The sequence below is a fragment of the Nannobrachium achirus genome, assembly GCF_963921795.1.
Source record: "Nannobrachium achirus genome assembly, chromosome: 5".
Lineage (NCBI taxonomy): Eukaryota > Metazoa > Chordata > Actinopteri > Myctophiformes > Myctophidae > Nannobrachium > Nannobrachium achirus.
In genome coordinates, this window is record NC_137814.1 from 22,193,643 (window position 1) to 22,220,403 (window position 26,761).

At 42.4% G+C, this 26,761-nt stretch overlaps 1 protein-coding gene across 1 annotated transcript in view; it reads left to right on the top strand.

The window, feature by feature from the left end:
* Nucleotides 1-1,927: 1,927 nt before the first annotated feature.
* LOC308284912 (vasoactive intestinal polypeptide receptor 1-like) overlaps nucleotides 1,928-26,761 on the top strand; it is a gene marked incomplete at both ends in the record, with an annotated part of 55,168 nt that continues 30,334 nt past the window's right edge. Inside the window, 3 exons of the mRNA XM_080725637.1 lie at nucleotides 1,928-2,206; nucleotides 9,390-9,498; nucleotides 22,571-22,678. Of these exons, the coding sequence (XP_080581763.1) occupies nucleotides 1,928-2,206; nucleotides 9,390-9,498; nucleotides 22,571-22,678 (496 nt within the window). The remainder of the gene's footprint in view (nucleotides 2,207-9,389; nucleotides 9,499-22,570; nucleotides 22,679-26,761) is intronic.

Below are 26,761 nucleotides of genomic sequence, written 5' to 3' on the forward strand. Positions count from 1 at the left end.
TATATCTGCAAAGTTACCAGTAACTATAGTTTTCAAATAATTGTTGTGGGGTAAAAGTTTATATTATATTTATATTATATATTATTTATTTATATATTTGGATCCGAGTTATAGTGGAGTAGAAATAAAAGTACTGAAAACTGGAAATAGTCAAGTAAAGTACAATTACCTCATACCTATACTTAGGCCTAAGTACAGTACTTAAGTAAAGGTACTTAGTTACTTTACACCACTGGGCGAGGCCGAGACTATGTTTTGCACCCTGTCCATCCATCCGTGTGCGTGCGTCTGTCCGTCCGTGCATGCATGCGTTTGCCCGACCGTGGACAGCTATTACTATCCGGCACCGTTGGCCCGATCTACATATAACTGTGCACATACACTCCCTGGATGCCAGAGTATACCTCTGCCCCAAGTGTTTCTCAGTGGCCTGCTACAGAGCCACCAGGAGGCCGATTTTTGCTAAAGACATTTTGTCCAAACATCTTCCTAATCGGTACACAGTATCTCACGAGATCAAGACCGATCTGTCTGATTGGCTAAGATGATTGGCTTCCAAAGTTTGCAGGAGTGGTCCGTTTTGAGCAAAATGTCCCAAATCATGAACGCAGTGTCTCATTGCCATGAAACTTTGCATGCACATTCCCACAATTAAGGCCATGGATGAAATACCACCCTAAATATTTTGAATCAGCCTCATGGTAGGGCTATAACAGGCCAATTGATGTTTTACTGGACAGTAAACTAGTTGTAAATCTATCCGTATCTATATCTACAGTATATCCTTCTATTAATTCACCAAATCTGTGTGTGTGTCTGTTTGTCATTCTGTCACAGGCGTAATACAGAAAGTGTCAAACCAAACGGTCTCAAACCTGGCTTGTGTTGGCCTGTGTCTCATATGACCCCAAGGTGTAACCTGTCAAATGGAAGTTTTATCGCATCAACATTTTCTGAGAATCAAAAAACCCATTCTGTCATTGAGAATAATACCTGGGCACTTCAGGAGAGACTACCAAAATAAAAATACTGGAGTACTCAACTGGTCTGCACATTCTTTTGCAGGGGTGACGACCTACCTTCTGCTGGCTGACGTGTGCAGACTTCTCTCTACCCATTTTAGGCCACGCTTCAGAGCCTGGACAAAGCCAGATCCTTCCAGGAGCACTACTCAAAAAAAAAACAGGACTCAGGGAGGATGTGTAAAAGACCTCAGACTTCGGTGCTCTATTGTATGATGAGATGAGATGATGTCATCAATGTGACGTCAGTACCTGGAAGTCACTGTGCCTATAAGTGGTAGCGTGATCAATACGTGTATTATTACTTTACAGTGCAACAATTGATCAATCATTTTTAAACTACTTTTGCTTTGTGTGAGATGCTGAGGTGGACCGTACATCTTGAAGGAGGAGCTATAGAAGGACATCTTTATACTCCTCATGTCGCAGTGGGACACAAAGTGTTCTACATTGGAGACTCCAACAGTAACGTGAACAACAGTGATCAGATTGATATGCATGTTCTCAACACAGAGTCTTTATGCTGGAGAAAGTTGCCTCCAGTGACATCTGGAAGTACAGAACATGTTCCCTCCAGGCGCCAGGCCCACATAGCTGTGCTGATAGAATGTACCATCTACATCTGGGGTGGAGGGATTGATTACTGCAACGTGCTTTATGCATTTAATGTCGACACCCGCAGATGGTTCAAACACAAGGTGTCAGGGACTGTTCCAGGGGGGAGGAGCTTTCACTCAGCCTGTGTCTTGAGGAAGGTCATTTTTATCCATGGAGGGTATATCCAGACTGGATGCAATGACACCTACAAGTTGGACACCACCTCAATGGTCTGGTCATTAATTAACACCAGAGGAACTCCACCTCCCGTTTCATACTTTCACTCTGCCACCATCATCGGGACGAAGATGTTTGTATTTGGGGGCTTTGGGGTCAATCAGGGCCAAGGGGGGATGTACAACGACACCAGAGTGTTTGACACAAACTGCTGGCTGAACACACCTTCTGCACGGCCTCTTCCAGAAAGACGCTGTGGTCATTCAGCCTTTACCTACAATGGAGAGCTGTACATATTGGGTGGTCACGACCAGGAACAGAAGTTCACTGATATGTGGAAGTTCAATCCAGAGACCTTCTCCTGGAAGGAGGTTGAGCCCAGGGGGAAATGTCCATTGGGTCCAATGAACGTGAGCTGTTGCACATTGGTGGGAGATCTTATCCTGCTCTTTGGACGATACAACGGTATTGATGTATCGTCTGATGACCTGATCATCTTAGACTTGAGTCCTACTCTTAAGACGCTGTGCAAGCTAGTAGTTATTCAGTACTGTCTAGAGCAGTCAGAACTACCACACAACATCAGGTGGGAACTGGCAGCCATGACAACAAACCAGGGCAGGAATTTCATGGAGGCCATGAAGGCCATGGCTGTCGTTGCCCCTCAGTTTGGCCTTGTGCCCCTCCAAAAATGTCATGTATTGAGGCCACAGTGGCCTTAATGCCCCTGCCCAGCTGATTTCTTTCTCCTCTGTGTCTTGTTGAGTCCCCATTTTAAACCAATCCAGTATATTTGATAATGTGCAGGGCTGAGCATCAGATTGTGAATGTATTTATTTCACAGCAGATATTAAATGTAACCCTAAAAGTTATTTCAATTCATTTTTTCAATGGACTAAAATCTTGTTTTATTTTATGGCCTTCCTGCCCTGGCATTTGACGTTTGTGCCCTTATAAAATGGACAAGCCTAAAGGCACAGTGGCCTTGCCCCTAAAATGATGAAATTCCAGGCCTGCAACAAACAACAAATAATAATAATAATATCTAGAAGAAGAAGCACATATCTGTCTTGCATATGTTTTTGTTTATAATATATTCTATTACTTAGCCATTGAGTTCTCACAGATGTGTTATTAGGCCTAGTTACTAGTTAGGCTATGGCATTACTGAAAATATGTTTATTTTATTTTATTTATTTTTATCATGGGGAAATCTTGCCTCCCCTGCTGGCAGAGCCAAAAATCACCTACCGGTATGTGAAGGAACTTGGTGTTCCAATGTGTCCCACTTTTCAACATTCGCTACAAAAACTAAAAATCACACCTAGTGTGAAGTGAGCGGTGCTATTCATTATGAGTTAATTAGACTATAGTAGGCTACTTTATTTCCTTCCATCCATCCATCTTTCTAGAAGATAAACATTCTTTTGCCGCGCTACTCCTCCCACACTTTTGGTGGCACGCACTTGGGCCATATACTGTATGTCAAATTGACCAGACGGAATTCATTTGCAATTGCGAGTGTGACTCGCGTCACAGCAACCACACTGTCATGTTGTGATGTCCTATCCTTGATCATAATTTGCGTACATAGGCTACATGCTTTCATTAAGCATCCACGAAGCTTGGCCAATGTGACCATGGGCGAGTGGGCATACAACACACTTTGAGAGCTTTGTGCCAAGACGTAGGCCAGATGTAGGCCAGATGTAGGCCATGCTTCAGAGTCAGGACATGTTTTGGGGCCCGGACAAAGCCAGATGAGTAGGAACCTGGATATCTGGGCACTAGAGACATGTGGGCACCTGGACATGACATGGCAAGGTTTAAAGGGATATTTCACTTTCAAAAAAACGTTTGGTAATTTTATCGTCTAATCAGGCTTTTATGAACACCCTGAACAGTTTTTAATTACCGTAGCTTGATTGAACATTTAGATATTTGATGTAAATGTTACCAGGCCCTCCAGGCCCAGGGCCTCTCCCCACACACACCCATTGTAACTTCAAACTTCATTTTAACCATGATAGATTCATTAAAAACACCCATTATTTTTTCTGGTGACTCATACTACCCTCCTAATATGTGAGCAGGCCATGTTTTTTTTTTTATAACTTTTTTCATTTATTTTTAATAATTATTTTTTTAATAATTATTAAAAATAAATGAAAAAAGTTATAAAAAAACACGGCCTGCTCACGTATTAGGAGGGTAGTATGAGTAACCAGAAAAAAATAATGGGTGTTTTTAATGAATCTATCATGGTTAAAATGGAGTTTGAAGTTACAATGGGTGTGTATGTGGAGAGAGGCCCTTCCACTGCTCCCTGTTGAAAGTGGAATATCCCTTTAAGGCTTGAGCTTGTAGAGCTGTTATTTTTAAAATTTTTGCTCAAACCACCTAACTTTTTTTCAATGTCTGACTTCGTCATTCTAACATCGCATTTATGCGATTTAGGTATCCTCACTTATCTTTTTGACCACAGGTCTGAGTAGGACGGTCAAAATCTCAGCGTGTTCAGGGGATTCTTTGCATCGGCTTCCCTGATTGGCCAACCCAAACCTTTGGCTTTGCGGATTGGTGAAGCAGCACATTACGCTTGTGTCACTTTATAGCCAATTACGTCCCTGACCGGCAAACCCAACTGATTGGCCAAGCTTCGCTTAACCATTGTTGCCACATTGCCGAAGTAAGTGAAGGTTGTGCCAGTGGCGTCAGTTCAGAAAAAGCTAAGGTATGGCAACAGGCATGATACATTTATTTTAAGAAGTACATTCTATGTTTCCCCCCATTTCTACAGGGCTGGATATGGCAGCCTGGAATGGTTGTTCAAGTGCAGCTAAACTTGGCATGTTAGTAAACATGCCACAATTAACAATAATGAATTGCACCTGTGCAGCTGACCTGCGGAACCTGGGAATATACCATTTTTTCAAGATGGGGAGAATAAAAGTGTGGAGAATATAATTATAATACCATGTTAAAGTGACATTTTTTGGAAAATTTTGCATTTGTAGTTATTTTTCTGTGATTTAATAACAAGAAGAGATAGACAAATTCATGGATTTATATTTAAAAGTAACTTTTATTTTACCCTGGACCCAGGGTATGGCAGCTGCATACCTCTGACATACCCAATTGACGCCCCTAGCTGGGTTGTGCCATAATCAGACAGTAACACTCACCATTACTGTACATGCGCTAGACCCCTGGGAGATGGATTGCTGAGGTGGAGCGTCATACTTACATTAGCTCCCAGTACATGCCGCACCCAAGCCGTGCTACTCATATACGCTGAGTTGGCGGTGTCCGGGATCGTACCCATGACCTTGTGGGCCAAAGGCAAGAGCTCTAATGACTGAGCTACCCAGTGTGAAGATGTAGTATAAAGCCTTTAAAGATATTATACAGTAGATATTGGCATAAATTATAGATTGACAGACCTTTATTGTTCTTTGTGGGGGAATTCAGGTGTCATAGCAACAGCAATTGAGTTGGCTATACGGTGTGTGCGTTGCTGCTCACTATAGTGAGCCTGGCTCTTTGGCTGACTGGTAACATACACGGCATCAGGTACAGAGGTCCCGGGTTTGCCTCCCAGCCGAGGCTACATGATGACACACAAGTCAGATTAAGTATAGAGATAGATACAATAAGGTGGTGTGTAAAAATAATACACTGACTTGAATTTCGGTAACATCACTATAACAATGTCACTACAACATCAGTTTTAAACTGCAAGCATGCCCCGGCCATTATTTGCTGCTATTTTACTAATTTTAATATGGATTGTAAGACATTCCAACTTTCTTTTTTGCCACTTCAAAGTAATTTGAAGAGTTCTAATTGGCTTCTTAATTAGCCATTTGTAGCCCATGGCACGCCCCAAGCTGCTCAACTTGCTTGTCTATTGCAGCTCAATTAGCACCATGGACAGCTCCATTTTAGCTGCAGCGCATCTGTTTAGAAAAATAATATAAGCATATCAAATCTAGCAGCTACAGTTGGACTAGTTCTGTCCTCCTGGATCGCATGTGTTACTCACGGACAGTGATGACAGTGACAGAGAGAGGAGTGGAGGAGGGGGCGGCATCGGCTCGCTATAGCGCAAGTTTTGCAGCTTGCAGGGAATTCACCTATTTCTCGGCAGCCCAGCAGGCAGCAGCACACACTTCAATTGACGGAATTGGATTTAGCACGTCCTGGAAAAGAAGCCAGTGTTCAGAAGGTATAGGCTACTACAGAGCATCCAGCAATCAAGATTTGACATTTCACTATCTGAAGAGGAGTTAAAAAGCGGGGGGGAAAGGAAGAAAAAAATAAAATGGATCTGTATTGTGCGGGACATTCAAGAAGAAGAAACCAGAAATTCATATTCTTCATATTTTACATAATTTGGCTGGAAATGGTGAGTAACAACATAGCTGCTCCAACATAAGTGCCATCACATTTGAGTAGTTGAGTGATCGCTCATATAGGAGTGATGACTCTAATCATATGCCACTTAATTGCTCAACATGCATGCATCAATCAGACAGTTGGGAAAAAGATTAAAGACATCCCGGTAATAGTTGCCCCAGATTTTCTGCTTGCATCTGATATGTTTGAACCCGGGTTTATAGCATGGATATGAAGACCTTATCACAAAAATAATATAGTGCTAAATGAGTTTTGAGATGATCTAAATCTTAGGTCTGCAGGGGGTCCACGAAATTGTTGTTTAAAAAAAAATAATGTTTTCATATATTTTCTAAATATTTTTTGTAAACCTGTAAAATAATAACCCTAACCCTAACCCCTGATCTAAAGAATGTGGATCCCAAACTTGTCAGGTCAAAACCCAAAAGAGAAATTAGACGTTTGCCCGGGACACAAACTAGTGAAAATAAATAGCAGATCTACAAGCTCACAACACAGGGCAATTTTCACTTCTTAATTTATTTATTTTTTAATTTATGGAATTTCTTAGATGTATTTGTTTGTTTTAAGTTTTTTTTTTTATATATATATATTTTTTAATATAAATTATATAGGCTATATAGAATGGGATTTTTACTCGTGTTGTGACCATACGTTGTGACTCATCCTTAACCTGGTCCTTAACCTGCAAATGGGTCATGACCATAGAGTATATATAAAAGGTCATGACCCACTGTTTGGGAAACTAGAGGGAGACATTCAATAGCCAGAAAAACTGACATCCACCAGCGTTTCCCTGACCAGGAGAAATGTGTGTGTGCGTGTGTGTGTGCGTGTGCGTGTGTGTGTGTGTGTGTGTGTGTGCGTGTGCGTGTGCGTGTGCGTGTGTGTGTGTGTGTGTGCGTGTGCGTGTGCATGTGCGCGTGCGCGCGTGCGTGTGTGTGTGTGTAATAGGCTACTAATAAATAATAATAATATTTACCTACTTCTTCCCGAGGGGGAAATTCAGTATTTTCAGCCCAACCCAGCTGATTCGCTGCCCAGCAATTAGGGGTTAAGAGCCTTGCTTAGGGACACACATTGCTACCCTGGCCTGGAATCAAACCAACTGGATCCCCAGGCGGGCTCCCTAACCATTCAGCTATGCCATGTGTGTGTGTGTACTGAAAAGAATGAAACTGACTAGCCTAATATATCCCCCTTATCATGAAGTTTGATTTTACCACATTTGAGACAAATAAACAAGTCAATGTAGACCTATGCTCCAAGAGCACTTTTTCTAGTTTATCCTCATCTAAAAGCATAATATCAGGCATGTCAGATAAATGTAAATGTCTAGAAATTATTCATATTATGTTGCATCTATTCTTTGAATAACACTATTTTTAACTCTTAGAATGTTCTACAGTACATAAAAATCTGACTAGCCATATAGTGACATTACCACGTCATCTATCTATAAATGCGAGCAGTCTCTGTGTGCGTGTCTGTCTGTCTGTGTGTATGTAATCCGCGTATCTCGAGAACCGTTCGTCCCACCGGCTTCTTCATTAAAAACAGGCCAGCTCATAAATAAAGGGCACAGTGAGTGGTGGAAAACCACTCAAGTAAAGTCTTTTAGGTACTTTTACTTTACTGGAGTATTACCATTTTTCTATACTTTTACTTCGACCCACTAGCCTACATCTCAGAGGCAAATATTGTACTTTACTCCACTACAAGTATTTGAAAACTTTTAGTTAGTAGAAATTTGTGTATTTTGATTATTATTACAAAACATAAATCAACCACTTCAGCCCTATTTAAACTTTTCTTACAGACGATCTACAGGCTCATAAATCTTCTATTTTATAAGATTTTTATACATTTTAGACCTATGATAACTTGATGAAACAGGACATCCTGTATAATACGGGTATGTACTTTAAGCACATTTTTATGCCAATACCAGACTTTACTACTAAGTGTTTCTATATTGCAGTATTACCAGGTGTGGCAATAATACCATCATCAAATTTGCAGATGACACCATTGTGATAAGATTAATATCCAACGATGATGAGAGGGCCTAGGAGGGAAATTGAAGATCTAACCTATGGTGCCAAAATAACCTCTCTCTAAACGTCATTAAGACTAAAGAAATAATCGTTGACTTTAGGAAGTCTAAAGTAAATCACATCCCCCTTTCCATCAATGGTTCATCTGTAGATATAGTGGACAGTTTCAAATTCCTGGGTGTACACATCACAAACACATTCTCTAAACACCAAGTGTATCCTCAAGAAAGCACAGATGATTGTACTTTCTGAGGCGCCTCAAGAGATTTGGCTTGAGCACCAAGGTGTGAATTTCTATTGTTGTACCATAGAAAGTGTTCTGACAGGTTGTTTCACTGTGTGGTTTGGTAACCTGGCTGCCCAGGACTGTAGACAGCTGCAGAGGATTGTGAAGACAGCACCTAAAATCATCGGCACAGAACTGCCACAGCACCATACAATTTACAGTATACCACACGCTGCAAGAAAAAAACTCAGAACATCATTAAAGATAGCAGCCATCCCACCCATACCCTGTTCTCACTCCTCCCATCCAAAAAAACGTTACTGGAGCATCGAATCGCACACTACCCGTTTCAGTAATAGTCTTTTTGCCCAGGCAGCCAGGTTGCTCAACGACTGGTTGAAACATAGGCAAACATATACTGTAGGCACTGTACGCACTTTTAAACTGTACACTGTTACACTGTATGGTATTGTATGTTGTGTTTGTTGGGGCTTGTTTTTGTGTGGCCTGCATGGTATGTGGGTCCACACTCTTGTGGGTCACTGTGATCATGTCTTTGTGTAATAAGGCTGAGAGTGCTCTTGGCACAATCATTTCATTGTATCTCTACTTGAATGGATATATGTGACAATTAACCTGAACCTTGATACTTTTACTTAAGTACATAGTACTTTTTCCTCCTCTGAGTCTATGTATGTGGCGGAGAGAGTTGCAGCCCCAGCCTGAAGCCTCAAAAGTCTAGTATCTGCTCTCGTTTCATAGGGATGTCCCTTTGAAGTGATGGTTAAGATATTGGACTTTCATGCGGGAGACCCGGGTTTGAAGCCGGGTGGGGAGGTTCGGATCACCTCTGTTACATGTATTTTAACCCTAGCGGTCTCTGTTTTCCAGACAGAAGCAATCCATCCAGACTGTGCCATCATCAGCCATCACCTGAAGGCTCGGGAAATCTGTGATCAGACCCGGAGGAGGGAGGCTCGTAATCGTACTGCTGACACTGGTATGCTGATAGCGCTGCTTTGTGTCAATGTGTTTGACTTGGGTATTGTAAGGTCTAGATTTATAGTTTACTTTATTTACACACACATACAAACCCACACACGCCTCGTGTGCACACACACACACGCACACACACACACGCGCACGCACACACACACGCTCGCACAATGCAATCTTTACTCTCACACATGTGCACTCATAACAAGCAGCCTACTTGAGAGATACACATGAGACAACTGGAGATGACATTTAGACAGCAGAAGATGAAATTGAAAACAGAATGTTTGGGGATGAATGAATTTGGTCATTTGTTACGAAGACCCTCACTCACCTTCACGTCATGTGGGTAGTTGATAGGTAGCCATAGTTACTCACTGAATACTGGTACTCCATATATGGAGATACCCGACGCAGCTCACTATCCACAACTTTCCAACGTTCCATTGTGCATTGCGCAGAAGGAGTGCGGCAGTTCCGGTGCCGCAGCCAAGAGTGATCTACAAGCTCACAACGGTTGCATCTGCGACGCGACGTGAGCTTGTATGTCTGCTGTTCTCTGGAAGTGTCCCACAAATAATTCTACAGTAAATTGTCACGGAAACAGGTGGATAAGTCTGACCTTACAAGCTCCATATTTGGACCCAGACTAGATATATCTCCATATATGGAGACAGCTCCATATATGGAACCGGCAAAGACATCTAGCTGCTGACATCAGTATGACGGGTTCTGATAGATAGAGATAGAGGCAAGCAGGAGCTCGACTCCGACACGACTCCTAACGTCTATAATCGTATTCAGTAGCCAGCTCTCACGGAGAGACCCCATAGCCTTCCGTACGAGTCGGGATATCTGGCCTTACAACCCAGATATCTCTGCAGGATACCGTCTGGGATTGGATCCTCAGATCCATTATCCATAGTCATTATTAGGGTTGACATCTCGGTTAAGTTCTTACCGGACAACACTGCGGCCGGTCCTAATCCTAGTCAACCAGTCCCTTTGAGTAGTATATTTCATAATAGCGACATTAAGCAGACCGTTTCTGCTACCGCAACGTGAGGCGGGACTACGGCTGCTATGACGTAATCGCCGTAGCGATCAAAATGGTTAAGCAACGCCTCGGCGGCGACGGGTTCCCACCCCTTTCATTGAATGCTTTGGTTCCCATGGCGACGCGTACACGCAGCAGACGGAGTAGGCGCTACGTGGGAAGGGACCTTCAGCCGTAGTAGAGGCGGCCGCGGCGACGGCAGGTTGATCTATCGAGCGCGGATTATTTCCGATTACCGTTGTCATCTGCCGTTGCCGTAGCATTGCTTAAACTGGCTAATACTATTTATCAGGCCCAGTGAGGGGGGGTTAAAAATTACGAGGGGGGCAATCTTTTTCGGTTATCATCCTGCTATGCTTATTTCTGCACTTTCCTCATCCTGCAGGTATAGTGGTGTATTGACAAGACGTGGACAATTTCTTTCTTTAAATGTGATTGATTGAGCACGACCAGAAATAGGAATATTTGGGACAACTATCAGGTTGACCTGATTTGGCAGGTGTAATGAAATTCATCGATTTAGCCATACAATAGCTACTGAAAGGCTAAATAAGAACAACACAGAACTTCTGTTTCAAAATCAATAATACATTTATTTCACAGCAGTGGTGAAGCCAGGTGAAGCCATTAAATCTGAGAGCCCTCGGAGCACTCGAAACCCTGCAGGTCTGCAAAATGCAAAATTATAGAAAATTGAACAGAGATGACTCCTAAAATCATCAAAATAATAGGGTCATTAAGTAACAAATGACGATCAGATCAATTTGTCTTTCTGCTCATGAAAGATATCTCTGTCTGTCTGTCTGTCTGTGTGTGTGCGTGCGTGCGTGCGTGCGTGCGTGTGTGCGTGCGTGCGTGTGTGTGTGCGCGCGCGTGCATGCGTGCGTCTCTCTCTCTCTCTCACTCTCTCTCTCTCTCTCTCTCTCTCTCTCTCTCTCTCTCTCTCTCTCTCCCTCTCTCTCTCTCTCTCTCTCTCTCTCTCTTGACCGAATCTTCACTCCCCTGCATGTCATGTCTATTCTGTGGATTGCTGCAATGGAGAAAAATAGTATTATGGGCAAAAGTCCTATTTATAACCACACAGAGCAAGCAAGCAAGGCTGAACTGAAGTGACACGTTCTGTGTGTCTACAGTATCTCTGCTCCGCTCCATTCAGCACCGGAGACAGAGGCCCTATAGAAGCCTCAATGTCAGTGTCGTCAGTTCAGCAAAAGCTAAGGTATGGCAACATGACTGGTGTCTTGCACGCGCGCCTTCGCGTGCGTGCAACACACCATACCTTAGCAACCTTAGCAACAGGCATGATGAATTTATTTTAAGAAGTACATTTTATTTTTTAGCTGCCATACCTTGCCATGCCCAATTGACGTCTCTGCTCAATGTGTCTGTCTCTGACAAGCCAAACCAGCAGAACAATAAACCAGGCTATAGAGACTGGATCAGATAACAAGCCTTACACTGTGTTTACATGGGCACCTTTCTTCCAGTCTGATTAAAACAAACCCGATTGAAGGTTTTGGATCAAGCGTTTACATGTGGTGAGATCAATCCGATCTGGTGTTTGATCGGGTTGTAAAACGATGGCCACCCCTCTGCACCCGATTAGAATTTGACACTTTTTTCTTTTCTTTTTTTGGCTCTGCACTATTAGGTTGTGTTAGTAGTATTGAGTATTTTGCTTGTGTTTGACATGGCTTTGAGATACTTGTAGCACTGACTAGCATTGACTGTTATGGACACTTTTGTTTGGGCACTGTATTGTATTGAGCTGTGCTTAAGGATTGCTTTTTTTGTTCAAGTTGGCTGTCTCACGTTGCGCATTGACAGTTTTTTTTGACACTTTATGTATACATTCTTTGTTCCCTTTCTTTGATGTACCTTGCTCTTTACTGTACTCTGTTATTTTTTATTCTTTTCATACTTCTCTGTAACTATCAATCGGGTTGAGCTTGATCAGGTTTATTTAGGTGTGTACATGGAGAATTTTAATCTGGTTTATTTTAAATCTTGTATTAACCCGATTAAAAGTGTCCATGTTGTATGTGGGGAAACTTCCAAAAAAGGTATTGCATCACTGTCATCTCTATGACACTATCTGAGCCAATAGTTTTTGTTGTATTTGCTATTTCCCTATAGGGCACATAAAACCTATAACTATAGGGAGCAGAAACTGAGCCCGTTGGGTGTGAGATTTAACTGCCAAAGCTCATCTTTCATTTTGGCTTTAAATTAATCCACTATGGTTGGAATCTTTTTGTGTTACACTGTGTGTGTGTGTGTGTGTGTGTGTGTGTGTGTGTGTGTGTGTGTGTGTGTGTGTGTGTGTGTGTGTGTGTGTGCGCGCGCGCGCGCACGTGCGCGTGCGTGTGCGTGCGCGTGCGTGTGCGCATGTGTGTGTGTGTGTGTGTGCTGGCCATATGCCTTGTGCAGTTCAGTGTACATTGTGTTGAGTGACGGATTCAGTCAGCTATTCAAACGAAAAGCAATCTTAGTTTAATCCGAGTGCATTGAGCTCAAGCCAGATACAGAAGGGAAGGACAAAGAACCAGGAGACGGATCCCAGTGCACACATATGATTCATGTGCAAACCAACCAGTCGAAACACCCTGGACAGTAACTAAGTACATTTACTTGAGTACTGTACTTAATGTACTTTACTTGAGTATTTGTATTTTTGCATGGCCTACTTGTTATGACTTTCACTCCATTTCATTTCAAAGACAGAAATGTTACTTTTGATTCCATTTCTCGTAAGGAAAAAGTGCATTATGAATTAACCAGCGGTGTATTTGACAGGGTTTGTAGCGCTCCCTCTTCACTCATCCGCTTAAACGGAAAAATTCAGATATGTAAGCATCGAGGACCTCCCTAGGACTAGATGCCCGCAACAGTTCTACTCCAAGTCTCTCTCGTCTGAGAAAACTCATTAAATATTTTTAATCATTTTTGTTGTATTGCACCTACCTAAATCAGGGTTTACAAAAATGGTTTATAGCCTACTGAATAAAAACGTGCTAAAATATAAAGACAGAGGCGGTAAAATAGTAGAGTTACATTTTAATAGAAAACCCTCGCAGCTGCATTCAGTACAAGCTGTAGTCAAGAAGTATACCTATTTATTAATGACAAAGAATCATAATATTGAATCTAGGCCAGATGTAATGAAGACATGAATGACATTTCCAATATATTTATTTATTTTTTCAGTAAGAAAATGTTTTACTTGATCTTCTTAAAAAGCACAATTGTGCATTCTACACAGCTGGGCGAGTGACATAAGTGACATAATGGGACTGTCTGTTTAGAAATCTTTAAAATGTGGCAGAGCAAGAAGGAAGAACAGGTGTCAACTTGTCAGCCCTCGATCTATTCCCTCTTGCACCCATTCCATTCTGTTAGGTGCTAATGTTGTTATGGTTTCCCACTGGGACCATGCTATTTGTCACCTTAACATTCGGAGACTAATTTGATTTTAATTGCCCTTGATGACTTTGTCCGACACTGCGAAGATGACAGACATGCAATTCAGGGCGCGCTGGCATGGCGACGCCTTGTTGCAGGAGTCAGCCGTGTTATACTCATTACGCAGGTGACATCTGTTGACACCTTTGCCAGCAGACTCCTGCCAATTTGTTTCTCTATGTCCATAAATGCGGCTACCGACCAGGGACGTGCTAGGCCCCTGATTCAGCCCGGGAAAAAGAGTTGGAGAGGCCCTCATTGTGCGTTATAGATAGAGATCTCTCTCTATAGCGCTGCTGCTACTCAAAGATTTGCCATTTCAGATCATGACAAGTGACTTGCCAGTGGGCCAATTACATGAGTTATATTTCGTCGTTGTCGGGTGGAAACCTTGCATGTCCAAAACCGTTTGTTTTGCATTTATCATTTTAAAAATGATTTAAACTAGTGAAGACAGCTGATCTACAAGCACACAACGCCTCGCGGTGTGAGGCGTTGTGTGCTTATAGATCTGCTGTTTTCACTACTTTCTTGCGACGGCCTTGTCTGATGAAGCAGGGCTTTGCTTTGCGAAAAAATGTACAAATTTGAAACTTGGAGATACAAGGTTTCTGCCAGACAGTGACGATTTACTTTGTTGGCTGCCCAGCCCCCAAAATGGAACGAAGGCCGACATTTTATTTTTATTTTTTGCCTAATGGCCGGCCTGGACCGGCCGGGAATGAACCGGCCGTTCGGGAGTTGTCCCGCTTTTCCCAATGGCCAGCACGTCCCTGCTACCGAATGTGCCTGTAATACTGTATGTAGTCATGCAGAGTTGGACCAAGTTTTAGTTCTTTGTTGCAAAACAGGTCACATTCTTATTCATTACCTATCTCTTTGTGGACTTTTTATAGAGCCTAAGAACATATCACCTCAACTCACCCTGTGTGAGGAAGGTTCTGTTGCTTCATGTATAATAAACGAGCATCATCATCCAGTTCACTCTTCGGCAAATGCTCTAAAAGCAGCCACTGCACAATCTCCAAAAGTAATTCCCCCCCGAATCATTGTTAATGTTAAATGAGTTGATCCCCTGTGGCTGTGTCCCTTCGCTCCAGCTGCGTCTGTGAATAATGGTCTAATGGATGAGAGCACTCTGGCAGACAGATGGAAGGAAAGTGGTGGAGATGATGAATTATGACTGCTTTGGACTTGACTGTTAATTGATAATTGTGCGTCGCTTTAGCATATAGTGGAGGGAGACAAGAAAGAATGGAGCCGCTGCATTTCAGATAGTTACTAGGTCATTAACAGGATTCTGATGCTGGACATCACAGTTATGTGGTATTGATTTGATTGATTGCAGATTTTATTAACATGATCATTAACAGTACAAGACATACAGTCAAAGGTTATGCTAAAAGGATAACACAAAATGCCCACAGGGGCTTAACGGACGAATCGCAACTCCGCCCCTCCAAACGCTGTCTCCGCCTAGACCTCCGTCTAGAATCACAGCGGCCTCTAATGGGCCCATTCACTTGAATGTAAATACCGCAGATTTTTATACATTAAATATTAATTCCGTTTTGGACCCAGAGCTTCGAAATCTCTTCCAATCCGTCAACAAGGCCTGGATATGCATTGGAAAAATATCTAGACCATTAAACTTTTAAAACAATACGACAGAGGAATATAAGGACACAGCAGAGGAATAAGGAAAATGTCCATGGCTGCTGGACCACAGAAAGCCGTTTCAAAACGGTTAAAATATGAATAGACTGTATTGGCTAAAACGCGAATGACCCATGGCTACAAACACCTTATTTGTTATGTTAAATAGCAACTGATTAAGTAATGTACGTCTGTGAATGAACAGGGGTAGCCAACGCGAAGTGTTGTATTTCAGCTCTGCTTTCGACTGCAGGCTGTGGGCAGGGGCGTCACAAGGGGTGGGAAAATGGGACTGAGTTACTACTAGGGCCCAAGGTGGAAGGGCCTTAATTATTTTAGACTTTATCTATTGTAAAATAGCAGATATACAAGCGGTGCCGCGCTGCGACCTTGTAGATCTGCTATTTTTTAAATCTCCCGATGAAGAACATTCATGTGGGCCCGCAGCGAATCCAGCGCCCTGAATTTGGTGCGACACCCTTGGCTCTCCCTCTGTGGCTCGGAAGCTAAACTTTTCAGGAATCGAGATCAAATGTTATAGATTTATAAGCAATCGGCATGATAAGAAACATGTAGCCTACATTTGAAGCAGTTTATTCTGGTTGGTTGTTTGTGTAATGGAGAGTATAGCCTCAGTGTAAACGGCTCTGTAGGTCCAGCAGCCAGGCGATTTCCTCATTCCGCTTGCTGCGTCCTCCTTATACATTCCTCTGTCGTATTGTTTTAAAAGTTTAAAGGTCTAGATATTTTTCCAATGCACATCCAGGCCTTGTTGACGGAAGAGATTTCGAAGCTCTGGGTCCAAAACGGAATTAATATTTAATGTGTACAAATCTGCGGTATTTACATTCAAGTGAATAATCCCAATAGAGGCGGCTGTGATTCTAGACGGAGGTTCGAGGCGGAGAGGTGGGGGCGCGGCCTCCGGGAATCATGAATTGTTTCCAGTGTGGTGCAATACATGCACTGGTTAAACCACTGGGGTTCCTCAAAAGCGTTCCACATCCACATTCTCACCGTGATTCCTCAAAGACTCCAAGACATTAACAGTCCCAATACATACTAGTAAGACGCCTCAGGGCGACAAGCGACCTCGCCCTAAAGGGCGAAGTCGCGCCATGTCTTGGCCATCTGGCCAGTGATGTATATCAGACCAGTAACCCATATATGTAGACCCTGGTACCTGTATATGAAAATCCAACTGTGTATGGAGTTCTGTTAGTGTGGTATGTGGCTGATGTGGCCTCCATATATGGGCATTCCCATAAAGTCCTGTTAGTTATTGGCTTAATATCGAGGACATCATAGGGATTTCGTTTCTTGAGATGAAGCATGTATTAGGTGAACAATGCAACTAGTCACAACTCAAAAAATTATAATCTATCTATAAATGCGAGAAGTCTCTGCGTGTGTGTCTGTCTGTCTGTCTGTGTGTCTGTGTGTCTGTAATCCGCGTATCTCGAGAACCGTTCGTCCCACCGGCTTCAGATTCGGCACGCGCGTTCCCCGCCGCGGCACGGAGTGCAGTGCCGGGTCTCGACCCGACCCGACGCGCGGTTTTCCCGAACCGGCGAGAAACGTTCGGAATCTCCTTATGCGGGCTGATTGTTGACATCAGGCTGTTCCGGAGGAAATCGGCGAAAGCTCTGACTCATTGTGACATCACTTCATAAAAGGCTCTGACATCACGTACGCCACATGAGTCAACAAAAAATCTCTGTGAGTGTGTATGTATGTATGTAATCCGCGTATCTCGAGAACCGTTCGTCCCACGGGCACGCGCGTTCTCCATATATGGGCATAAAATGAATGCCCCCATATATGGGCATAAAATGGATTGCAGACAGACAGATACAGATATCTCCATATATGGACATAAATGGACAGAGGCAAACAGATGGTCAAAGATCTCCATATATGGGCATAAAATGGACGCAGACAGACAGATACAGATATCTCCATATATGGGCATAAATGGACACAGGCAAACAGATGTTCAAAACGGGTCCTATGACAACAGGTATAATGAGGTTTGCATTAAAGGGGGAACCGGCACTGTGTCTGCAACACAGTTGGAGGCACAGACAGATACTCCATATATGGGCATAAAATGGACGCAGATAGACAGATATCTCCATATCTGGGCATAAAATGGACCCAGAACTATAACTGCAGTGATCTCCATATATGGACATAAAATGGACGCCGACAGACAGACAGACAGATACAGATATCTCCATATATGGGCATAAATGGACACAGGCAGACAGATGGTCAAAACGGGTCCTAAAGGGCGGGGCATTCATTCCCTATTTACATTGTTCCGAGTTGGCCAGGTCGCCGACTAGACGCTGGGCCGCCCGAAGGGCGGCCCAGCTTCTAGTAATAATAAATAGATAAAAAACTCTGTCCTCACACCAATGCAACTCCTTGCAAGTATAGCGTCACGGCTGGGAGGCGAACCCGGGACCCCGATTTGCCATGTATGTGCGCTGACCAGTCAGCCAAAGTGCCAGGCACGTTGGCGAGTGCCAACGCACATACCGTATAGCCTACAGTCGTCCTCTCTACCTGGGAGCACGACCACGCACGCCGGCCAGAATCTACAATGCCGAGGAACTGACGGACAACTCCGCCAGTACCTATTTGTACCGCTGCCACCAATGTAGAGTAGAGTCACAGCCGGGAGGCAAACCCGGGACCCCGATTTGCCAGGTATGTGCGCTGACCAGTCAGCCAAAGTGCCAGGCACATTGGTGAGTGCCAACGCACATACCGTATAGCCTACATGCCATTATCAGGGATAAATAATGGTTGCAAGGAGTTGCATTGGTGCAGACTGACCTTTTAACACATTATACAGTCATGAAAGGGGACACTAGTCTCTCTGAACAGAGAACACATCGTCTTGCTTGAGGCTTTAGCTGCTCTAATCTCAAGAGCTAAAATACAATCATGTTGCAATGTTTTTTTACCACTCCAAACCTTCTAAAGGTTAAGGAGTGGGCAACCATGTGGGAATAGTAGTACAGCAGGCAGTGTTGGCATTTTATGAGTTTCAAGCATATTTGGATTATCGTGATAATATATAATTCGCAATTATTTTGGTCATAATAATCGTGACATGACATTTTCATATATTGTCCCATCTAGTGACAACCGGAAAAGAGTGACAATAAGTTGATTGATCCAGAACGAGACGCAACATCCTGCCTTCAACTATTCCCATATCGCTTGACTAACTATTATTCCAGGATGTTACGCTGGAGGGGTGATTACATGGCAGAGGGGTTTTATAATGCATTTGATACGGTGGCTTTGTACGGATGAATTAAGGCAGGCAGAGAGATTGGATAATTCCACTAGACAGATTGCAGCCATAAGTCACTGTCACTGTCATAGATTAATGTCACCGACAACTGAAGTGGATGGCCCTAAGGAAACACCAGCATAATATATTCCACTGTTTACCCAAGGGTATGTGATTAATTTTTTATTTGTTAATGTAATTCAAACTAAGAGAGGTTTGGACAGGAGATACACATATTACTAGTATAAAACATTAATGTGCCACAGAAAGATGCAAAACACACACACACGCACGCACGCACGCACACAGGAACAAAATGTGTTCCTGTGTGTGTGTGCGCGTGTGTTCTTTATTTAATAAAGAACATAAAACTTTCAACAAAACTGCTCTACTATGTTTGCTGGACTCACTGCTGCCTTTGCTTCTTTTTTTTTTGCTTTTCAGAGTTCGGTAAAACCTTAATTCATGCAGTGGTGAACTGGAAATTAGTCTAACATATTATTAAGAACGACACAATGAAGGTCAGCCATATAAATGATACTGTATGAATGAACCACGTGGCAGACTAATGCATAAAAATGTTATGGCGTTGGTGTCTGCGGGAAATCCAAAATATTAAAGTGCCACATTATCATCCTTGATGACGATCATTGAGGTCCTGATTTCCTTTTTTTCCCCTGAGAAAATGATACATTCAAGTGTTTAAAACTTGTCTTTCTCTTGAATAATATTGGCTTTGACTGTGTCAACGGAGCGCCCACTTGCATACCCACCCCCTCTCTCCCTCCAGACATTCTCACCAAAGTACTCTGGACCCATCTGTCTCCTTTTAATGGAAATAGCCATCTTGTTAAACACAGCCCCAAATATGCTTTCCAACAACTAACAAGTGTAACTCTTAAAACATTTAACTGAAAAATAAAATATATAACTTTTTATAGTGGATTACATGGATTCTCATGAAGTTCCACATTCTCTTGACTACTTGTCTACCGGTATGCTACTCCCATTGACTGATTGTTAAGGTGCATTCACACCAGGGACGGGCATGATTCTTTTGAGCAACGTGAGTCGTGAGGTATATTTTTAGACTTTTCTGCCTTCATTTGGATAGTACAGTGAAGATAGGACAGGAACAGGGAGAGAGAGAGATCGGGAGTAACGCGTAGCAAAGACCATCAGTGTGAGAGAGGATTTATATTTTAAAATCAAATATTGTTTGTCAATTACATACATCAAATTACATCCTGCAGATAATTCTACATTCATTAAAATTCTGAACTCTGACTGGGGAGGGCGTCGAGAGATAGGTGGGTTATTGCTTTGAGTCTAATGATCAGGGGTGGCATAGCTCAGGGGTAGAGAAACCGTTATTAAAGCACGAAGGGTTCCCGAAGGGTTCCCAGTTCGAATCCGGGCTCCCCCTGAGTTAATGTCGAAGAGTCCTTGAGCAAGACTCTGAAACCCTAATTGCTCCCGGTGAGTAGGTTGGTGCCTTGCATGGTTTCCTCCGCCATCGGTGTATGAATGTGTGCGTGAATGGGTGAATGTAATGCACAATCTATGTAAACCGCCTTGGATAAAAGTGCTATATAAATGCACCATTATAACAATGTCCTGACACTCAAAATATATCTCAAGACAGATATCCTTGCACATTTTAATCACATCCTGTGGGATAAAGAATGCTGAGGCCTTAGACAAATTAAAAACAGAAAATCATACAAAGATCATGGCACCGGGTCTTTGAGTGACACTTTACAGTAAGTACTCTATCATTTTGAATCCATATGTCCGGTACCTCAGCGTATTTTCAAGATACCAATGTTCTCTTTTGCCACAGGCCAATCAATAAAAGTTCTACTTCTTTGAAGTAGACAGCACACTGGACTTGACACTATGCATCACGTGTTCACCACTTTAATGTAGTTCAGTACTTTTCTTAGTCAAAGGAGAGCGACAACAGACCTAAAACCTACAGATTGCAGTCATTTGGCTGTCTGTGCACTCACCCTGGCTGTCCACCTGTCTGGTTTGGTGGGGTGAAGTAGACCATTATTCAAATAATCATAGAATTCTTGTTTCCTTTTTTTTGTTTCTGAGTTGAGAGGTGATTGAACTGTAAGAACATGGTGGGTGTCCTGCTAAGCTTTTTATTCAATACTATTATACAGAATGGCAAGGATGTGCTTGTCTTCCCTTCCACAAATTTGACTCATGACTAAGTTGTCCAGACCATTTCATACATAACTGCAAAGGGTTATGTAGACCACATCTCCCCGATTCTTGCCTCCCTCCACTGGTTCCGTTTGTTACAGGATTCAGTTTACGATTTTTAATGTTTGTTTTTAAGTCTTTAAATGGGTTGGCACCAATGTACATATCAGAGCTTCTACCTCTCAATAACCCTACAAGGGTCTAGAAGTCTACCGACCAGTCATTTCTTCTGGTCCCACACCTGTGTTTAAATCACGTTTGAAAAACTCACTTGGCTCCTTGGCTTCCGATGATCCAGACTGAGTTGTCGTTTTCCGTTAGGCAATGTGTCTATGTGTTGCACCCTCTATGTGTTTCTTTCTATAAATACAATTCATTTGATTGGTTGAAAGCCCCACACATTAGATTGCTCGGAAATTATCAATATATGGTGCTTCCTGCTGGGGGATAGATATGTTCTAAATAAAGTCATCACCTGTCAGGTCTGTTTTATACGCTACAGATACACTACATGTTATCCAACCCCTGACCCCGGCCCTAACGGAGGCCATGTAACATAATCAGGCAATCTGTGGCTTGAAGCACCTGGAGAATTAGGTGATCTGTCTCCATTTGTCTCTATATGCCATGCATGCTGTCGCGAACAGCTGGAATGGAGATATATCTCCATTCCGGCTGTTCGTGACAGCTCTGCAGACAGAGCAACAGATTCTACCAACATTGATCTGTAGCCAGGATTCAAGTTTAAAAGAGAACCACGGAAAAGGAGGCTAAATTGTTCATTGGCAGTTTGAATCACGTAAAGACTTTTAGTGGGTGATTCACACCAGGGGCGTCACAAGGGGTAGGAAAGTGGGACTGAGTTACTGGGGCCCAAGGTGGAGGGGCCCTAATAACTTTATCTATAGAAAAATAGCAGATATACAAGCTCACAGCGCGGCACCGAGTGCCGCACTGCGAGCTTGTAGATCTGCTATTTTTTTAAAGTTGTGAAAATGTGTGAAAATCTTTGAATATATGTATTTTTTAAGCGAACATTTCTAACTCAAATTTTGCTTCTGGGGGTCCCTGGAACTAAATATTTTGAGATCGGGGTCCGTGGCCAAATACATATCATCTTCGGGGTCCTTGACATAGGTTTCTTGCACACATTTTCACGATTTTTCAAAAATAGCTGATATACAAGCTCGCAACGCGGCACTCGGTGCCGCGCTGTGAGCTTGTATATCTGCTATTTTTCAATAGTTAACATTCATGGGGGGCCCGCAGTGAATCCTTGTACCCAGGGCCCAGAATTTGGTGTGACGCCCCTGGGTGATTCACTGACTGACTGACTGACTGACTGACTGACAACCACCTGTCTGTGTCTTCCAGGCTGTAGAACAGAATGGGATCAGATCCGATGTTGGCCCAGAGCAGACGTTGGCCAGGTGGTGAACGCATCCTGTTCTGAAATCTTCCAGCATTTCTCCAGCAATCAAGGTTTGTGTTTCCATCTCAATTCTTCTTCAAAATGCAGTTAAAATGTATTTTATAGGTAACATAAAGCATATAGCCTTGGTTCTATATGAGTCATATTGTGACTAGGACCTATTGATTAATGTTTATGATGTTTATTTTTGTTGTTATCAATTGTTTTTATTCATCATATCACAAAAGAATACAATTATGTAGTATACATAGATAACATGAATAAAAAACAAAAAACAAACAAAAACTAGATACATACATACATACCGTATATACATACATGCACACGCACACGCACGCACACGCACACGCACGCACGCACGCACGCACGCACGCACGCACGCACGCACGCACGCACACACACACACACACACACACACACACACACACACACACACACACACACACACACATACATACAACATACACAACTTAAAACTAACATACTGTAACAAAAGATCAAGAAAAGAAAAGAAGCAAACCCACCCACCCACCCCTCCCTCCCAGGACCAAGGGTGTCATGAAAAGCAGAGCCAAACACTGCATACCTACAGTATGCCAAGTTCGCTGGGTAGGGACTTGATTAATGTAAACATGATAACAATGATAAACTTTATTTCAGACACAATAGGTCAGGGGCGTCAATTGGGTATGGCAGGGGTATGCAGCTGCCATACCCTGGGTCCAGGGGGGGAAAATAAAAGTTACTTTTAAATTATAAATCCATGAATGTCTCTTTGTCTATCTGTTCTAGTTATTATGTTGTTAAATTACAGTAAAATAACTACAAACGCAACATTTTACAAAATGGTCACTTTAACAAGGTATTATAATTATATTCTCTATTCTATATTACATGTATTCTGCCCATCTTGACAAAATGGTATATCCCAGATTCCGCGGGTCAGCTGCACAGGAGCAATTCATTATTGTTAATTGTGGCACGTTTACTAATTAACATGCTAAGTTTAGGTGCACTTGAAAAACCATTCCAGGCTGCCATATCCAGCCCAAGAAACCGTAGAAACCTGTGTAAAAAACTGTAAAAAAAACTGAAAATAGCCGATCTACATGCTCTGCTAGGCGTTGTGAGCATGTAGATCTGCTATTTTCACAATAGAACCGTGTTATACAAAATGTAATGCCTCTTTTCCATGAGGACTCCCATCTTTGCCATACCCTAGCTTTTGCTGAACTGACGCCACTGAAAAGCAGAGCCAAACACTGCATACCTATGCCAAGTTCCTCCTGACTCCACCAGTCTACACATAGATCTGTACATACAATTCATCATTACAGCATGAATAAATCAAAGAAAAACTGAAAAGAAAACATTTTAGTAGTCATATTGTTATTAGTCACATCCATTTCAAGTGAAAGTATACAGCGTAATTATACTATTCCTTGTTTTGCTGGAATATCGCAGGGACCCCACTTTGAAAACCACTGATATGAGATGTGTCTTCACAGCTAATTCCCATTTTGCCTTTTCAGGCTTGAAATTAGGGAAGCAAAATGTTCTCATGTATAAGTTCTTGGTATTAATTAAACATCACTGAGTAATGAAATGAGTTGACATTCATCCTTTGGGAGCCTTGGAGAAGAAGAAGTAAGAGTAAATATATTGCTCGAACACATTTTTGTGTTTTTCTCATCCCAGGGACTTCTTTGCCTGCATCTATTTTAATAAGCCCATGTTTACAGAATAATCTCTGAGGTATAGTGTCCTTATTAAGTAATACATCTATCGTTGTTGTCGGGTGGAAACCTTGTATGTCCAAAACCGTTTTTTAGTTATCATGTCAATGTATCATTTTCTATTTAAAATAGTGAAAATAGCCGATCTACAAGCGCGGTGCAAGGCGTTGTGTGCTTGTAGATCTGCTATTTTCACTAGTCTTTGTGCGATAGTCTTGTATGATGAACCAGGGCTTTGCTTGACTTACAAAAATACAAATTTGAAACTTATGCCCGACAGTGACGTGTGTGTGTGTGTGTGTGTGTGTGTGTGTGTGTGTGTGTGTGCGTGTGCGTGTGCGTGTGCGTGTGCGTGCGCGTGTGTGTGTGTGCACAGTGCACGTCCATAGCTCGTCCGCTATGTGTGTTCAATCAAAAAGAAACGTGTAGGATGATTTAATTAGAAATATGCTTGGCTGTGATAGTCCACGGGTCAGTCGGCCCCGGGGGAAATGTGACTGGTCAAGTGTTTGATCTGACAGCCGTGATAGGAAAACACAGAAAACCATGAGAGATGAGGGCCACAGAGAACCATGTGAGATGAGGGCCACATATTCACATGCACGGAACAGCTCTTCCTTCTTATCGCCTGTCACAAACGCTATAGCCAAACATGTTGATGAGATGAGTTTTTATTTCTTTCTTTTTCGTTTTGTTTAACAGAGTTTAGGGCCATGCACACAAAGCATTAGAAAAAGACAGAACTCTACACTGACTATATCTCATTCCCTGCTGCAGGAAAGATGACAATATTCAAAGACTTGCCCAAATTTCTACCACTTTTTGTGGTCACATGTTCAGATACTGGATTCTGATTGGCTTAAAACAGTGGTAAATCAGTCAAAAACCTTGAGTTGGCTCATGGACCCCGCCCACTGTTGTGTTACTGAAACAATTAATGATTGTAACTAAATAACCTTGCAACTTACAACTGTGTTTTCTTTCATTTATATGGTAGAAGTGGTAGAAAAGCAATTTACCATTCAAGGGTTGTGGGTTGTTGGTTGATTTGATACCACTGTTTCAGGGTTGTTTCAACCCTGAAACAGTGGTAAATCAGCCAACAACCCACTCCCTCTCATGGTAAATGGCTTACTTCCGCTGGCACCCACCGTAGCTTTCCCATTCAGACAACAGTGTGCAGTCTGACTCCAGACTGCAGTAACGGAGCAGCTCAATGATCACAAACAAAGCTATAGAAGCTATAGACTCCTTGTACGAAAAGTTAATTAAAATAGATTAAAACATTTCGATCCCTTAATTCCATAAATTAATCATCTCGAGTCAATGAACTACTTTTCACAGACCTGAAGAAGCCACTGTCTGCGTGTCTTTGGCTGGTTGAAGGCAGGTTCACCATAGGGGGGGCAGGTGAATTAGATCAGTGGTTCTCAACCTTTTCAAGCCGCGACCCCCAAAATAATCATATTTTAACTGGGACACCCCCCCCCCCCCCCCACCACCACCACCACCCTAACAAGCACTAAGTTGTGGCATTACATTTTGTATAACACGGTTGTTGCGAGGCGTTGTGAGCATGTAGATCGGCTATTTTCTAATATTTGACAATTTGGCCAATATTTCATTTGTCATTTTAGAGATATTAAAAAGTCCTTCAATTGTCACTTTAGAAATGTGTAGATACCCTCGATACACTTAAACTTTATGTTGGTTTGTTTACTGTTGAGAGAGAAAATAAAAACACATTAAGGTAATCATCTGGGGACCCCCCAGAATAATAATCAGGGGCACAGGGATTCATACTGTAGGTTCATGGGCACTGGGAGACATGTTATTTATTTGTAATATAAGATACTGTTCTACACTTGAATGGAGGCAGATAGCCGCCCACCCTAGAGCCAACGGTCTGCCTGACATTTCTTCCAGTTAAGGGGGAGTTTATTGTTGCCACTGTCGCAAAATCGCTTGCGCAGGGTGGGACTGTCGGGTCTTTGCTACATGTAAAGTGTCTTGAGACAACTTGTTCTGATTGGACACTTTAAAGGGATCCCTGGCTAATACGACAAATATGCCTTAATACATTATAATTGTCCTCTATAACTACAATGTAAAAATACACCTGACCATTGCTTTAGATAGTCCGATACTATGGAATCTGCTGATGGGACCAGCTCATAACCTTTGTCACCGGGACCCATAGTCCATCATATCCAATGATGGACTTGGCAGCATTAGTAGCCAATCTGGCGATAATATTGTAATCATCTTCTACATAAATAAACTGACAGGGAAATACTATAAGCAGGATAATAACAACTTAGAACTTAAAATAGATAATGTCCTGGTGAAAGATCCCCACACGCTTGCTAGCAATCTAATGCTGTTTTTTCTAAACTC